Raw genomic sequence first — 12,325 nt, 5'->3', positions numbered from 1 at the left:
CTGGCAGTTTCCAGCAAGCTAGACAAAGCCACTTCTTATCTCCTTATTTTCACTCCCCAACTCCAGGCTCTCCCCTAGACATTCCCTAGGGCCCAGGTCAACGTCAACTCCTTCAGAGCCTGACCTCTTCCACCACCCCGCCACTGAGCCCTTGCCCATGGGGAGCACACCCATCACTGTGCTGAATGTGTGTTTTCCTTCCGGACATCCCTTGTGCCTTGCTCATCATTATCAACCTGGGCTTGGGCTTGTTACATAGGTGAAAATAGTCATCCTTCCAGCTCTGTTTGTCCCAGGGGAGGAATCTGAGCGCACACAGGGTGCCGGCTGAGCCAGAACTCCTCCCCTCTCCTCCGTTGCCACCTGCCCTTAACTCCCTGAGAGCTGAAGGGTGGGGGCTTTGTCATCTCGACTCTGGACACATGTTGGCTTACCAAGTCCCATACTTGGTAGGCTCTACCAAGTCATGTGCCAGCCCAGAACCTGCCCCCAAGGAGCACCCAGGTCAGCAGGGAAGCCAGACTCACTAGGGCTCTTTGAGGACACCTGGACGCTTCTTGTCCCCTGTCTCCCTCTTTGGCTTCTGTGCCCATTCATCCCTCATTCTTGTCGAGCAGGTTCCCTTTTGCTTCCCTTCCTCAGAAGGCGCCCCCTCAGCTGCCCAATGGGCAGCCACCCAGATGTCTAAGTGTGGCAGGTGCTCCATTATGAGGGGCACAGGATGTTTAAATGGTGAGGGGATTCCCTGAGACAGTGTGGCCAGGGATGCAGGGGGGCTGGCAGGCCAGCGACGCCGGATTCTCCTCACCACTCCTGTCTTCTCGGCACATACCATGTGCACTAAGGCCAACCAAGGCACATTCCGACACCTTGCAGCCTGCAGGAAGGGAACTTTGAGAGGTTTTAGTTCTGTTTCCACTGCCTCTATGGAAAAAAACAGGGTTTTTTTTTTCCTTGCCAAATATCACATTTTTCCCAATTGAAGGAAAATCAATTTTATTTTGTAATGTGTCTGACTCGTGAAGTTCCATTGCTGACCCATGCTTGGCGGCTTCTCAGAGCTAATCCCTGATCTCTTTCTTCTGTGCTGAGCAGTAGCCAGTCCTGAGCTGAATCAGGGCCATTTGTTTTCATCTCTAAATAAGTAGTGAGTTTGCTTTTAATAATGAAACACAGAAAGGACCAAAGATGATGCATTAATCTTGGATTCTCCTTATTTTATCACCAAGAAAACTGCTGCAGATGGAAAAAGGCAGGAGGTCATCGTCCTGGACCCCAAGAGGAGCAATGCTATTAATATCGGTCTGACAGTGCTGCCCCCCCCGAGGACGATTAAGATAGCCATTTTGAATTTCGATGAATACGCCTTAAACAAAGAAGGAATTGAGGTAAGAGAAGCTCTCTCAAGCATTATTTGTGCTCTGCTAACATGTCCCATATGTAAAGCATTACTGTGTCCAATATGACTTTCTCCGCAGGGTGCCTTGCCATTTTTCTGTTTCAGCCAAACTCTGAATAATGTTAATAATTCGCACATTTTTTTTTTTAACTTCTGGGTTGTGGGGGGAAGCCCCGCTTGGCCTATGAAGTTCAGTGATCCTCACTGTCTGGTTCATTTACTGCCTGCTTTCTGACCGTGCTCGCCTACCTCAGCACAGAAGAATAACCTTTCCAACCAAACAAGCTTAATGAACAGTTTCACAAGTAGGGATTTCATTGTGTGCTCCCACCCACGCGAATGGCTCTCTTTCACTCTCGGTGCTCGTTGGGACGTGCAGAGATAGGTTTTGTGTGACACACTGAAGAACCCATGCCACCCGCCCTTGAGCAGGTGTTGATCTGAATGGCAGCAGTGGAGGGAGACGGGTCACTTGCTGTGACTGCGTGGTCTGCTGGGCTCAGTGCTCTTCAGCCAGGCCCCGTTCTGCCTCCACCATGGGCTGCTATGACTTTGCAGCAAGTTAAAGCTCCTATTCTAATCATGGAGAACACGTGAGGGGAGCGAGGGACCCCGCAGGTTCCGCCAGATGGGCGACAGAGCCTGGGGCCCCCTGACTGGGTCACCGTGGGGACGTGAGGGTGTTGCGTTGTGGTGTTAGGTGACACTCTCACCATCCTCCTAGTGGCAAGGAGCCCTGGATCCCTTTAAAGCCTTCCCATAGTTGGGGTTCATGGGTGCACAGCCTTATCTGCGGCACTGGAGAGTGGACGGGACCAGTGAAGGCTGGCTGAAGAGGGAGGGTGAGCCCCTGACAGTGAGGAAGGGCCCAGGCCAAGCTGCCAGGCACACCCATGGCCCCAAGTGTGGGAAGGAGCAGTGGAGCCCTTGGGGCCAAGTGGGTCTGAACCCAGCAGGCCAGGCGTGCTTCTGTACTTTGGAAAGACGAGGCCCCTCAGGAAAAACTGTGCTCCTAGAAGCTTATATTGGGTTAGTAGTATCCCTTCAAAATCTACATCCACCCACAAACTCAGAATGTGACCTTATTTGGAAGTAGGGTCTTGGCAGACGTAATTGAGATAAAGTCATATTCAATTAGGGTGGGCCCTACTCCAGTGACTGATGTCCTTATAAGAAGAGGGAAGTTTAGATAGAGACACAGAGAGGGGAATGCCATTCTGTGAAGACCGAGAACACACAAGGACACACACAGAACAGACTGCTGTGTGATGACTGAGGCAGAGATTGGAGTGATGTTTACAAGCCAAGGGACGACACTAAGGGCCACCTGCAACTACCAGAAACTAGGAAGGGATGAGGAAGAATTCCGCCGCCCCCTCCCCCAGGGCCTTCAGAGAGAGCATTGCCCTGCTGACACCTTGATGTCCGATTTGTAGTCTCAGACCGAGAGAATTCTGTTGTTTTTAACTACCCAGTTTATAGTATTTTGATGGCAACTCTAGGAAACCAGTACAAGGCCTAAGCAGCTCTACTCTGAGAAACAGACACATGATGCGTTCCAGGAGCCGGATCTCAGATGTGGCCTGCATTTGCCTTCTGGCTGGAGAGAAAGTGGAGCCGGGAGCCCTGGAGTCAGGCGAGGAAGCAGAGCAGGTGAATGTATCTAGGTTCGCAGCCACGGAGTGAGGGCATGTGGCCCACTGAGGCAGGGGTATAAAGGAGAGAGAGCAGGTGACAGCAGGCAAACACAGAGAGGGACACTGAGGCAGCTACTGGACGGTGAGAAGGAGGCAGGCCAGGCCTCAGTGTGAGGCTGCCCCTCTCTGGGGCCCCCGGAGAAGCAAGGGAGGAGAAGGGCATTGGCTGGCCCCCAGGCAGATGGGGGCTGCCAGCCTGGATGAACCAAGTACAACGTGTCTTTCATCTAGAACAAACTGCATGGTGGGCCCTCGCACACATTCCAGCCGTCCTATTTACTTAACAGTGTCTTTCGGCGATTGCAAAAGCTTCAGATTCATACAAAGAGAGGCTTCAAATGCAGCCAGAGCCAGGCTGATTGAAGGAAAAAATGACAGCTTCCCCTTTTAAAAATATTTCCCCTTCTTGTCATGAGAACTTGAAAGTCCATCAGGAGAGATTGATTCCTTTGGGTTTTGCCTTTTTCTTTCCTGAAATGTAGCTCTCCTTGGGTAGGGAAAGTTTCAGATACAATAAGTTACTGAGATTTTAGAATAACTCAAATCACTTTTTTTTTCCTGTTTTCCAGATGAGTACCTGGTTTTGTTTTTTTTTTAATGTTTATTTATTTTTGAGAGAGAGAGAAAGAGAGGGGGACAGAGTGAGACAAAGGATCCAAAGCAGGCTGTGCGTTGTCAGTGTGGAGCCCAATGTAGGGCTCGAACTCCCCAGCTGTTAAGATCAGGACCCAGGCCAAAGTCAGACGCTTAACCAACGAGCCACCCAGGTGCCCCGTTGAATATCTTTTCGATCCAGACAGGAATAATGATAACAACAGTAGTGCTGATCGTACGGGAACACCACCACAGCGCTAAACCTGACTTCCGTAGCTTTCTTCCTGTGGGCCCGGGCGCAAGCCGGGTGCTCTACGCAGATTCTCAGGAGGTACGGCCATTTTGTTCCCCACCTTCAAGATGAGGAGAGAGTCCCAGTCTCAGTCTGTGCCTGGCTTCCACAAGCCAGTACGAAGTCTGAGTCTGAAGTGTAGACCCTGAGCCTTGGGGATGGAGTGTATTCTGTGCCAGAACTCGTGCGACAGAAAGAACAAGAAGGAATCTGAAAGGTGATGAGGAGCCCCCCGGAGGAGCACAGGCCCCCCGACAGCGCCACCTGTGGCGTGGCCCCAGAAGTGGCTGATGTGTGGAATGGTTTTCTGTGGGAGGGCACAGCCGTCGAAATCACTGCTGACCCTGCCTGGGAGTTCAGTGTGCTATGCAAGCTCATTAAATGCATCCTGAGTCACAACAGCAAATGGACTTGTGCATTTTTTTTTTTTTTTACCAGTTTTTATCTAAACAGCATTTCTCAGCCCTGTCACTACTGACATTCTGGCTGGGGCGGTTCTTTATTGTGGGGGCGTCCCCTCCCTTGTAGGACGGGTAGCAGCATCCCTGGCCTCCACCCACCCAGTGATACCACCCCAGCGACAACCAAAAATGTCTCCAGACTTTGTCAGACATCCCCTGGAGGCAAACCTCACTCTAATGGAGAATGTCTCATCTGAAGGCTGCCCGTGCGTATTTTTCACTTCTTATCAGCCATGCCGAAGAGTTTCCAGTGGAAACCAGACACACTCATCTGTCACCTGCCATCTCTGGCCACTGATCTCCAGGACCTGAGAGGCCTAGATACTCTAGACCCATGTCCTGGACCATTAGCCAGAGCTTACTTTCTGGGCTTGTTGTTTAGGAGCTAAGTCAGGACTGAGAAGCGATGGCTGTTGTGTATTTACAGATCTTTACTAATAAGATTTCGAGCTTGTGCCCAAAGGGCGTTTCGCCAAATAAACTGTCTGCTTCTTGGACACAGGCATGGTAGCCTGGCACCACGGCTTAATAGGGCCATTTGAAACCTCTGGGTACCAAATGTGATTAGGATGTATTAAATTACATCCTGTGGCTTTGCTTAGCAACCCAGTGATATGTATCCGGCTGTGCCACGAAAACCTGAGGGAGCGGTTGACTAACTTCATTAAGGAAGTAATTTTTCATAAGAGTATTAAACTTGAGAACACATTTTGGGGGCCATCTCTAAGTAGTATTAATGATATTTTTCCAAGTAAAATGTCATCAGGTTATCACAAATGGAAGTATGAAGGGGTTTCCTTTTTTCTTGTGGTTTTCTAATTTTTATACGGTCTGTGTCTACAGAGGGTAGCATGACTGGATGGTCCCAAGTGATACTTAACGTGGCTCATTTTGGCTGCCAGGCCCGCCAGCATCCTAGAAACAGAAAGTTCCTGGGGCGCCTGGGTGCCTCAGTCAGTTGAGCATCCGACTCGAGCTTCCGACTCTTGATTTCTGCTCAGGACAAGTATCTTGGACTTCGGGAGATTGAGCCCTGCGTTGGGCTCTGCACTGGTAGAACAGAGCCTGCTTGGGATTCTCTCTCTCCCTCTCTCTCTGCCCCTCCCCCACTCATGCTTTCTCCCTGTCTCTCAAAAATAAATAAACATTAAACAAAAAGAAAGAAAGAAGCAGTCCCTTTGGCTGCATATACAGAATGATAGCACCTTTTCAGACAGTTCGTGCTGTTCAGTCCCTGTCTGAGTGTGTGCCAGACACACAGACAAACCTGAGTCCGGGAGCCACGGTCGATCAGCAGTGCCAGGGAACCAGAATATCCCTGCAGCTGGGCGCCTGAGCCACCCAAACCCTGGTGGTTTTGCATTTTTGGTTGAAAAGCCCTGAATTGTGGAGACGGTGCTGGAAAAGTAGGAGCAGCCCCTTGGTGGTCCTCCAGCTCTGCCTTGGTTGATCCAACGTAGCCTCAGGCACCTCACTTCCTCTGCAGAGTTGATGCAATATTTTCTGCCCCACATGCTTCACTGAGTAGTCCTAAGAATGAAAGAAAATACAATCAAGACGCCTTGAGAAGTAAAGGGGGAAAAAAAAATCCCTGCATAAGAATAAGGACATGAATAGAAAGCCATGGTCTCAGGAGATTATGCAAGTTGTGCACAAGCCAGCCTCAGCTCGAAGTGCTCCACCTTTCTGTGATTGTCACCAAAATCCCTGGGCTGGATTCTCATCCACAGCTGGGGCCAGGGTTCTGTTCAAAACTCACAGGGCAAAATAATTCCTTGTTATAGTCTTATCTGCAGGTGAATGAGATGGCCAAACACCAAAGCATTTGGGTTCATAAAAAAATGAGACTTCTCCATTTTTCTCTGAAATCTGGTTTTCAGATAGCAAAGCAAGTATACTTCAAGCGGTGCTGGCAGGATACTGTCTGGGAGAAAGCAAAAAAAGAAAACAAACGCTGGGATTATTACGTAGTAGTTTTGTTTGATGTCTTTTTCCCTGGGAAACCAAACGGTGACCGTAAAATCACCAATAAATTCACCCACATGGTAGAAGAGCAAATTAAAGGTACCTCTTTGTGCTCATCCCCTTAGCATCTGCTCATGGAAGAAAGCCATCAGCTCCTAGAAGGTGGGTTTGACCTGCCCTTCCACTGTCTTATGGCTATTTTTATTGCCAGGGATGTGTAAAAAATAAAGTGAAATAAACCGGCAGCTGGCAACCTCATAAATCTGCAGCGGTGAGCAAATGGTTTAAATTAGTCAGAGAAGTACAAAACAAAAGTAAGAGTGTTTGATTACTTTCCCAAAGGAAAGAAGCAACTAAAATCATTGCCGGAAAATGCCTTCTGAGGAAGGAGGAAAAGTGTTGGCAATTTTTTGTTCTGGAGTTCTTGTGCATGCTTTAAACAACTTAAGCAGTAAGAAAATGAGAACACAAATTTTAGTTTTTGTTTTGAAGGCTGGTTAAATTCAGATCCTGAATGTTTTTAAAGCGGTGACATCTGCCTGCACTGTTTGGGTTATTTTTTTAAAAAACCATCTGTGTGGACAGGTGGGAGCAAAGAGCATTGTTGCTGAATAAGTGCCCTGATGCCTGTGTTCCACCCACTCAGTCTGTGTCGGGGCCACAATGAAGGGAATATTGGAAGAGGAGGCTTCTAGGCTCCCCTTCTGCATCCTCACTGCGACTAATGCACAGAAGACACAGCTGAGTGTAGTTTGGCCTCTCTACCTTCTAAGAAACTCCAGAGATGACCATCCTGAGGACTCTCTCATCAGGCCCAGGATTCCAGCCACCGCACTCGGATACGTCGTGCACACATCTGCGTGTTTGTGGATTGTGCTGTCTTGTCCGGTTTTTAATTTTATTTTTAATTTTTGTGTGTGTGTTACTATAGAGGAAAACTGACCTGTTTTGGTGTCCAGTTAGTTCTGTGAGTTGTAAAATCTATAAGTTCATGAGCAGTGACCATGGCAGTCAGGATTCACAACAGTCCTATGTCCCAGAAAAGGTCTTATGCTAGCTCTTTCTAGTCAAGCCCTTCACCTACCTATATCCACAAAAAATTCACCTACCTGTAGCCCCGTGGAAACCACTGATCTCTTGCCATGACTATGGTTTTGCCTTTTTGAGAAAGACAAAAAATTCTTTTTGGAACCATGCAGTATAGCCTTGCAAGACTGACTTCTTTCACTCAGCATGATGGGCACTTTTGAGATTCATCCAAGTTGTGGTATGTATCTATAGCTGGTCCCTTTTTATTGCTGAGCACCGTAGCATTGCAGGGATGTGCCACGGTTTGTCTGTGCGTCTGTTGAAGGATTATGTAGCCGGGTCTGGTTTTCGGCAAGTGTGAATAAGACTGCTACAGACAGTCACGTACAGGTTTTTATGTGAACTTCAGTTTTCATTTTTCTAGGGTAAATACCTCCAAATGGAATTGCTGGGTAGCATGATAAATCATAACCTTTTGAGGAACTATAATTTGTCTTTCTTTTCAGTGTCTTTCACAGATAAAAAAGTTTCAATTTGGATAAAGTTCAGTTTCTCAACCCTAGTCCCTTTTGGTGTTGTGTCTAAGAGTTTGTGGCCTAACGTGGGTCGCAAACATGTTCTTCTATGTTTCCTCTTTTAAAGAAAAAATCTTTTAATGTTTATTTTTGAGAGAAAGAGAGACAGAGTGCAAGTGGGGAGGGACAGAGAGAGAGGGAGACTCCAAAGAATCCAAAGCAGGCTCCAGGTTCTGAGCCATCAGCACAGAGCCCGACGAAGGGCTCAAACTCATGAACAATGAGATCGTGACCTGAGCTGAAGTCAGATACTTAACCGACTGAGCCACCGAGGCACCCCTCTTCTGTGCTTCCTCTTAGAAGTTTTGTAGTGTTACCTTTGACTTTTAGATCTGTGAACCTTTTGAGTTAATTTATATGTAACATTTTTTGCACATGGATTCCAGTTCCAGCACCATTTGTTGAAAATACTATCTCTTCTCTATTGAACTGCTTTTGTACCTTGGTCAAAATCACTGGGCTGTGTTTGTATCCTCTCTTTCTGGATTCCCTGTATTTTCCCACTGACCCATGTGTTTGTCCTGTTGTCCATGCCACATTGTTTTATTCCTATACCTGTATGGGAGACCTTACCTGTTTTCAAAATTGTTTTTGTTGTTTGGCTCATCTGTCTTGCCACATAACTTCTAGAACCAGCTTGCCTATATCCACAAAAAATTCATGCTGGTATTTTTATTGGAATTGAGTTAGAGTTATAGACCAGTTTTGGGAAAGTTAATACTTGACTATATTGAGTCTTTCCGTGAACATGGTATTCCCCATTTATATTAGATTGTCTTTGATTACTTTAATCAGCATTTTTACTTTCTAGCATACAGATCCTGTACATGATTTGTTAGATTTATACCTAAGTCTTTCATTATAAATGGTATTTTTTTTTAAATTTTCAGTTTGTAATTGTTTACTGTTAATAGAGAAATGACATGAATTTTTATGTATTAACCTTAAGTCATACAACATTGTTAAACTCACTGTTTCATACATTTTTGTAGGTTCCTCACAATTTTCTATATAGGCAAGTATTTTCTGTGGTAGGAATAGTTTTGCTTTTTCCTTTCTTATCTGTATGTCTCTTTTTTTTTTTAATCTTAAAAACTTTACTTTTTCTAAATCTTAGAGGGAAAGTATTCAGTCTGTCACCATCAAGTATGATATGAGCTGTAGGTGTTTTACAAATGGCACTTATCAGATGGAGGAGATTCCTTCTATTGCCAGGCTGCTGAGAGGTGTTTGTTAGGGATGTATATTGAATTTTATCAAAACTGGTTCTGCATCAATTGATGTTATTATGTGAATTTTCTTGTTCAGACCATTGATCTGGTCGATTACTTTCATTGATTGTTTTTTGTGTTTTTTTTTGTACTGAATCAGCCTTGTGGTTCTTGTTTTTAACATATTACTTCATAAAATACAGCAATGTTTATATGTCTTAGTATATTGACATTAATATATTTAAAAATAGTTTTGTTAAGGGTTTGTGCATCTAAGTTATTCAGGGATGTTGGTCTGTGGTTTTATTGTAGTATCTTTGTCTAGTTTTTGTATTGGGGTAATTCTGGTTTGGGGGGAAAAAAAAGAAAATTATTCCCCCAGTTGCTTGGGTTCAGGCCACAGGCTCTGACCTGCCTTTTTTGGACTGTGATTCCAGTATCAGCTTTCACAGCCTTTGATACATTGTTTAAGGTCAGATTCATACATAAACAGCTCAGGGATCACCCCAGAGGTTCTTAAACCATATTTTGTACCTGCTTTGCCAGGCTCTTCATTTTTCCCTTACCTCCCTAGTACTTTCTAGTTCCCTGGGGGCTTACCTTTCTGGTTCTCCAGCTGAAAGGTGGGGCTCGGTTACCTCACTTTGCCATGCACTTTCTGTGCCGGTGTGTGGGGTCAAGCAGAGGGAAGACAACACGTGCCTAGAGACATGTGCCCATCACATGGGACTGCCTTATACCGAGGAGAACTCCACCTGTTATTTACCTTGTACAAAAATTAAAAAGAACAATGTAAAGCCAAAATGTACATTTTTTTAAGTTAATTTATTTATGTCGAGAGAGCACGCACATGAGCATGCACGAGCGGGAGAGGGGTAGAGAGAGAGGGAGAGAGAGAATCACAAGCAGGCTCCACACCATCAACACAGAGCCCGATGCAGGGCTCAATCCCACAGACCATGAGATCATAACCTGAGCCAAAATCAAGAGTCGGACGACCCTTAACCGACTTGAGATACATAGACACCCCCCAAAATGGACATTCTTTGTTATCTTATTTTGATTCTTTTTTTAATTGAAAGGAAGTGGCAGAGCCACTTTGGGACCTTAAGGATGGAACAGACCAACTGGAGAACAATAAAACCTTGGTCTTTATCCTGTCTACTCCCTTAGTCCCACCCTTTGGGACCACAGCCTCTTTGATTGGAAAGGAAGGTTTCCTCCCTCAGAGCTTTAGGTGTCTTGCCAGCCTCTGCTGCCACTAGTGTCACTACTAAGAAACCCTTTCCCACTCCATAATTGGGCACTAGAGGATTTCCCTGGAGTTCTCTCTGTCTGTACCTGATGTCCTCTTCCAGGTCTGGGGCTATGTGAGCTCAGGCTGGGGAATGCCAGAGGACAAAGAGTCAACTCATTGCAGTCGAGTTGAACTTCCAATTCTGATCTTCTTCCCTAGTCCACCTGCCACTGTATACTTTTTAGAGGCTTCAAATATCTGCTCCATTCATGCGGACCAGGGTGTATACTTGCATTCAGTGAGATGGGGTAGAGTATGTCTACTCTATCTTACCCAGAACCAGGGCTCCATCCACTTCTATCCAGATACTTGCTACTGGAGAGCAGCAACCAAAGCCATTTAGAATTAATGAATGAATAGAAGTTACCAAAAAGTGTGGCACAACGCTAGAGAAGGAGAAATGAGAGAAAAATAATGACCCCTTACCTTTAATAATGTTGCTTGTGAAATGTTACATAACGGGAATTTTTACCTTCTTTTAAAATACTTCTCATAATCACTAAGGAGTTTGAACCTATAGGAATCATCATCCTTCCGATGACTTTTTACCACCTCTGCCTTCCATTGTTAATTTTAACCAGAAACAAATAGAAGCATAAGATATTTTTTTCATTAGGTAGGTTTTGCTGTTTTGCAAATACCATCATCATTTTTCTCCAACCAGACTTGAGTTTGGTATTATTTCAAGTGTTTTCATTTCTACATAAAATGTGAAATACAGTTTAAATATTAGTATGCTCCATGTACAAAAGCCAGTCTGAGTTCTCATACAGTCTTGACAAATTTTCCTGTTTCCTAGGGAGCAGGGAGCTGTTCTCTAACCTTCCATCTTATTCTTTCACCATTCTCTCACCTCCCATCCCCCCTTTCTTGTCTAGAATGTCCTTCATATACAAGACCTAGAAAATTTAGGGCAAATTGTTTAAATTCCTTATGGAATAGGAGGTTAAAGGAGAGAGAGATCATTTTAGAACAAATGAATGTGAATTTTGACCCTACCTGGGGCTCTTCTTCTCTACAGTATTTGGTTTATAATGATGTACCACTTATAAATGATATGAACATTGGTGACAGAATCTCTTTACTACCTGATTGGAAAATTACAGTATGATTTTGGAAATGTCAAAGGGCTGGGAGAGGGTCCATTGCTAAGAATATACAATATCATTCCATCTTTCCAGAAAATCCTAACCATGATTCCCACCGAAGAGGAGAAGCAGAAAATCCAAGAAGCACAGCTGGCCAACCCCGATGTGCCACTGGGCAGTGCTGAGCAGTTCCTTCTCACCCTCTCCTCCATCAGCGAGCTCTCCGCTCGGCTTCACCTCTGGGCATTCAAAATGGACTATGAAACGACAGAAAAGGTACGCATTTAGGAAGGGAGGCAGCCAGTCCTCATCCCCAGTGTTGAGAAAGTCAGTTTTTCATTTGTGAACTATCATTCTTAAGTGAGGGTTTGAAAGGCAAGTTAATTATGAGGTTGTGTCTACACTAAGGGATTGGCAGCTGGCCGGTGAGGCATTATTCTCCAATGTCTGCCTGGCACCAGCCTCAGACATTTGCTTGAGGGCATCAGATGACTGGTTAAAAAAAAATAAACAATGTTTGACTCTATATACTCAGTGAAGAAAATTTAGAAAATGTAGAAATGCCCATATAGAAAGTGACCTGTAATCCTTCCACCTGATAATAATCACCTCAACTGTCATTGACTGTGGCGATTAGCCAGCATCGGGTCACTTTGAGAGAGTATCTCTGTAGGAAGTTGAGAATGAAACAGTGCAAGAGGTTTGGAGGAGAACAGA

The 12,325-nt window shown here is 45.3% G+C and overlaps 1 protein-coding gene across 5 annotated transcripts in view; it reads left to right on the top strand.

Moving 5' to 3' along the window:
* FHOD3 (formin homology 2 domain containing 3) overlaps nucleotides 1–12,325 on the top strand; it is a 480,663-nt gene that overhangs the window by 430,436 nt on the left and 37,902 nt on the right. For all 5 annotated transcript variants that reach the window (XM_030336761.1, XM_030336760.1, XM_030336759.1 and 2 more), the window contains 2 exons: nucleotides 1,230–1,388; nucleotides 11,702–11,884. In XM_030336761.1, coding sequence (XP_030192621.1) covers nucleotides 1,230–1,388; nucleotides 11,702–11,884 — 342 coding nt within the window. The remainder of the gene's footprint in view (nucleotides 1–1,229; nucleotides 1,389–11,701; nucleotides 11,885–12,325) is intronic.

Source organism: Lynx canadensis, chromosome D3 (genome assembly GCF_007474595.2).
Source record: "Lynx canadensis isolate LIC74 chromosome D3, mLynCan4.pri.v2, whole genome shotgun sequence".
Taxonomy (NCBI): domain Eukaryota; kingdom Metazoa; phylum Chordata; class Mammalia; order Carnivora; family Felidae; genus Lynx; species Lynx canadensis.
The sequence above is the reverse complement of the archived record's forward strand: the minus strand, read 5'-3'. Positions and strand labels throughout refer to the sequence as shown.